Source organism: Ursus maritimus (assembly GCF_017311325.1).
Source record: "Ursus maritimus isolate PB19 chromosome X unlocalized genomic scaffold, ASM1731132v1 scaffold_X1, whole genome shotgun sequence".
NCBI lineage: Eukaryota > Metazoa > Chordata > Mammalia > Carnivora > Ursidae > Ursus > Ursus maritimus.
The window spans coordinates 84,080,342-84,085,559 of NW_024423319.1; the positions used below are offsets into that span (position 1 = coordinate 84,080,342).

Consider the following 5,218-nt stretch of genomic DNA (forward strand, 5'->3'; position numbering starts at 1 on the left):
TCTGACTTGGTCAGGCCCTCTCTGGCTGGGGAGTGGGCTGGTAGACAGGTGCAGGGCCCCACTCAGACCACCCACCACTTTACCCTCCCCTGCCCCGGGCTGGACACCCGACATATGTAGAGCTCTTGCAGCTGCTCACTGGGCCTCGTTGAAGCGGGTCACCATTGTCTTGTGCAGTGTCTCCTTGTAGGACTCAGTTGAAGTGACCCCATAGGAGCTGCCTCGGGCACCCAAGCCAGAGCCCCGCACCCGCGTCTGGGCCTACGTGAGAGAGGAAGGCTGTCAGGTGGGCTGCGGGATGGGGGTGCAGCAGAGAGAGAATGCTGGAGGATGGGGATGGGATCACGGGAGACTCACCTCAATGGGTGTCACAATGCCCTGCTTCTTGCGGCCCAGGCCACTACCCTCTTTCCAGCCCATGGCCTGGAGCATGCGACTGCCAATGTTGTCACTGCCCAGCCCATCCCGGGTGGGCTGCTCAAAGTCCCTGCAGGGGCCAGTGGGATAGTGTGAGTGACGGCCGGAGGGCCCCGGGCCCCTCCTCGTGGCCCCTCCCCATGGCCCCTCCCCATGGCCCCTCGCCCTTACACAGAAGCTGCGGACATGCCGCCGTACTTCCTCCTCTTGGGCTCTGGTGGCTCGGGGATGCCGTACTTCTCTCTGCGTTCGGCTGCGCGGTCTCGGTACTTCATTTGCTGAAAACACGTGCATGTGTGTGTGTGTGTGTGTGTGTGTGTGAGAGAGAGAGAGAGAGAGAGAGAGAGAATGGGGGAGCTGATCACTCTCTGCAGGAAACACCAGGGGCCCCACGGAGCTGGACCTGGCTAACAGGCCTGAGGTCCTGTGGGCAGGATCTCGTGGGTGCGAGCAGCCATGCAGCTGAGGGACTGGAGCACCAGCTGCCTGAGGGGACAGGCACTCGGCAAGGGACAGAGGGGATGGAGTCCAGGAATGGGTCACACCTCACCTCCATGTCATTCTTCTCCAGTGCTTCCAGCTCGTTTTCTGACAGGTGGGCTCGTCGGTGAATCTCAAGGTTTTGCTGCAAGGGGACAGACAAGAGGCGGCGTGAAGCGGCTGGCCCGGGACGGACTGGGCCAGGACGGGCCGGGCCAAGCCGAGCCAAGGTTCCCTGCCAATCCTCCCTCAGTTACCTTGTGCAGCCCGGAGAGCTGCTGGTGGCGGATGAGCGCCTCCTTGCTGGGGAACTGGCGCCGGCAGAGCAGACAGGCCAGCTTCTGCCAGTCAGTGAGCTTCTCCTCCCGTTCGGGACCCCCGCGTTCCTGCTCTTCCTCACTGTCGCTCTCCCCGCTGTAGGCTGCCACCAGGCCCCGAGGTGGGCTCTAGAGAATGCGAGGGTCGGGGAGGGAGGTCAGGCCCAGCTAGATTGGAGCCCCACCCTCCGCTGCTCTTCTTGCCCGGCCACTCACTGGGCGGTCGTCGCTGGCCAGTTTCGGGAGGTCCATGCTGGTGTGCTCTCGGCTAGTGCTCCCTGGGGTGGATAGGACACACACATTCAGGGACTCCACAGAGGGACCACTGAAATGACAAGACTGGGGGCAGGTAACAGAGGGGTGGCCACAACACACCTTCTTCTCGAGGATGGCGTAGCCGGCATCTGCGGTGGCTGACTCCCCGCCTCTCGGCCGCGTCTGCAGGGAGCTGATGGGCTGGAAGCTGTTTTTGAAGTTTTCTTTCTGCTTGTTGAGACTGCGGGCCCAGCGTTCCATGTCCTTGGCAATCTAGGGGTAAGGGTGGAGGTGAGGCTCTCAGGGGCCCTCCAGTGGCTGGCACCGCCAACTCCGTCCACTGCCCCTTCCTGCCCTGTGGCCTCAAGCAGGGGTGAGGAGGTGGAGGTGAAAGTCCCCATTTCTCATCATTGTGTTGTCAGTGCCCCTGGCCAAGCCCTCTTGGGCTGTGCCTGTCCTCCCAAGCACCCACGTGACCCTGCTCTTTGTGCGCTTTCATCTTCTCATTTTACGGGGCAGGTGGTGGCTTTCTCTAACTTCTACATGCGATACTATGCCACATTCCATATTCTGTCCGCCTCCCCGGGGTCGACACCTTTTTCAGAATTTACCAGGTTGCCAAGGGAACACTTAGTTCTTGCTTCTAAGTGCTACACCCAGACTGTCATACTCTTCCTCCACAGAAAGACACCGAAGTTCCCTCCAACTGCCCACTCCTACCAGATGCTGCAATGGCCATTTTCCACACCCTGATGGGCCCGTAAGAAGTTCTCTGGGGGAGACAGACCTGGACACATACCCACGAGTGGGGTTCTGGGCCCAAAGGAGGTCTGTGTGCCCACTCGTTTCCACAGGCAGGGCTAGCCTGGCTTCTGGCATGCAAGCAATGCGAGGATTCCCACCAGGGGACAGGAAAGCTGACTGAGCTCGCCCAGATGGACGGCACTGGCCACTCAGGGAGGTGGGCCGCCCTACCACATACTGAGGAGACTGCTCTGGCTCGACGTCATACATCAAAGAGCAGAGCTGGGCTAGCAGCCTGGTCTCTCTCGAGCACAGTCACTGCCATGTACACAACTGCCCCTCCCCCAGCAGCGGAGGCTTAAAGCGGATAGAAATGCATTCACTGGAAGGCACCAAACAGCTAGCCAGTGACTGCTGGGCCCCCAGTGTTCACCTGTTGGGCTGTCTTGGTCTTGTGCTTCTCCTTCTTCTCTTTACCCTCCTTCGAGGGGGCCCCTGTCTCCTTATGCCCGTCGGCCGACTGCTCCAGGGCAGGAACGTAGGTCCGCCTTTCCCCGTCCCAGTATAGGTACTGCTGGCTCTGAGCGTTGTAATAATACTGGGAGAGGGGCAAGGGAGGGGGCATGAGGGGAGACCTCAAGAGGGGGAACTACAGACCCCACCCGTTTCCTGGGCCACCCTATCACCTGGGAGTTGGGGTCATAGTAGAGACCAGTCTGGGGGTCATAGTAGTAGCCAGACGTCTCATCGTACTGGTAGGTAGAGACGTCAGGAACAGCTGTGGGGGGGTGAGAAAGGGGGGGTCACACTCCTCTCTGCTTTGTTAAGGAACTCCCCGCCCCGTCCCCCACCCCACCCCACCCGCAGGCCATGGCTACTCACGATACTGGCTGTAGGACTCCTGGGCAGTGGGGCTGGTGGCCGGTGGCAGGGCAGAGCTAGGATGGGTAGGGCTCTGGAGCTCAGATTTGAGCACAGCGGGTGACATGATGGTATATGGCTGGTCACAGGGCCGGACAGGGGAACAGGGCTCAGTGTCTGCCGATGCCCCCTGCGCGCCCCTTCCCCCCAAGATCCCCCCAGCTCCCTCACCTGGCTGTTGGCGGCAGCACCCTGGCTGCCGCTTGCTTCGGCTGCTGACTGCTGGTAGATGCCAGGGGCGGCACCAGGCTGGGCGCGGGAGAAAGCCTGCAGTGACACAGGGTCTGCCCCAGGATCCAGGGAGGCCTCCGCACCTGTAATGATGGACAGGGAGGGAAGGAGAATGCTTGTGAATGATGGGGCCCAGGACCCCATGCCTGCCACCCCCCGCCACAGGCTCAGGGAAAGATGCTGGGGCTCACCTGCTCCAGATGGGTCCCCTTTGGTTCCAGTGATGCCGGGGCCTTTGGTGCCCTTGAGGTAGCCATGGGCATAGAGAGAGGACTCTGTGCCCTGGCTGCCGCCATAGCCCTCATCCTGTTGGTAGTAGCTGTAGTCGACCGGTGGCTCCTCGGGGGTGGCCCAGGCACCCTCCCCACCCTGGGAGGCCTGAGGGGCAGTGGGAGGGGCTTATTAGCAGAGGAAGGGGCGCAGGGGGAGGGGAACCAGCTAAGAAGCATCTGCCCACAGGTGAGGCTAGTGTCTGTCTGCTGACAGAAAGCATGCAGGCCTCAGACAAGTGAAGTGTGAGGGCCGCCCGGCCACAGCAGGGCAGGGCAGCGGCAAAAACAAGAATTGACCGAAGACTCGTGCCAAAATGCTCCCAGGGCTGACACTGGTACATGTGTGGCGTAGTTCAAGCGCTGGGTGTCAGGTCAAGGAAGACACCGTCCTCCCCTTCTTTATTTTCATCTCCCAATTTTCTTTCAGCCACTTATAAATTCCGTTTTATTAAAGAAGTTGTAACAATTCAGGATGATAAAATAACCAAATAGAAGCGAAAAGCAGCCACGATGGTGTTGAAGTTGAAAGCCTGGGAGGAGGTGACTGGGAAGGGAGCTGCGGCGAGGCCCCCAAAGCCCACGGCAGCCACTGTGAGGGTTTGGGGTCCATGGAAAGCCAGACAGCAAGCCAGCCCTCCTGGTTGCAGAGAGGGCGCGGGAGGGTCGAGACTGTGGCCCCAGTGTGGGGATGCTGGGGCAGAGGGGAGTCTTTGAGTACCTGTGAGATGGCCCACTGGGCCGCGGCAATAGCAGTGCTGGCCACAGAGGCAGCATTGATGCGACTGCCTTCGTTGGAGGCCATGTCCCTGGGGAGGATGTCAGAGACTAGGAGTGAGATGAGAAGCCCCAGGCTGGGGGGCCGGCTGGGAAGGGACACAGGTGGGGTCCTGACCTCTTAGAACCCTTGGCAAACTCAACGTTGATGGTCTTGCCGTCGATGGTGAGCGGCGGGTGCAGGGCCTGCAGGATCTGCAGTAGCTGGGCTGCCTCCTGGAACGGGAGGAGGGGAGGCAGGGGCACAAGGGTCAGGCCCGGGGAGGCCCCCGGCTCCATTGCCCCATTGCCAGGCTTGGAGCCGCGGTCAGGGGCTGGGGTTAGGGTCCCTCCTCCCCGCCCCGGGGGCCGGGACCCTGGCTGCCCGGCCCCCCCCTGTGCCGCCCTCACCACGATGGTGGAGAGCTGGATGAAGGCGAAGCCACGATTCAGTTGGGTCTGCTTGTCCTTGATGACGCGAACATTGGAGGAGGATAGCACCGCGTAGGGTGCCAGGGCCCCCAGGATGGAGTCCATGGTGCTGTGTGGGTTCAGGTTGCGCAAAATGATGGCTGCGGGAAGGGGCCCAGCATTAGGGGGCACCCCGGATACTCTGCTCCAGCCCTACCCTCTGGTGTCTCCCCACTACCCCTCTCCTCTGGCCTCCGTATCTTTTGCACCTGCTGCTTCCTCTCACCTCTTCCTCCTGGATAAACTTTGCTTGTCAGTCCAAGTCCCAGCTCAGTCGCTCACCTGCCGAGACCCTTCCCAACACACCCCCAAAGTCGAGTCGGGCAATGCTCCTCCCCTGCTCTCCCTACATCACGT

General features: G+C 61.2%; 1 protein-coding gene across 1 annotated transcript in view; it reads right to left on the reverse strand.

Annotated features, from left to right (window-relative positions):
• RBM10 (RNA binding motif protein 10) overlaps positions 1-5,218 on the reverse strand; it is a 34,398-nt gene that overhangs the window by 2,202 nt on the left and 26,978 nt on the right. Inside the window, 4 exon segments of the mRNA XM_040632521.1 lie at positions 2,647-2,811; positions 2,900-2,991; positions 3,096-3,213; positions 3,306-3,448. Of these exon segments, the coding sequence (XP_040488455.1) occupies positions 2,647-2,811; positions 2,900-2,991; positions 3,096-3,213; positions 3,306-3,448 (518 nt within the window).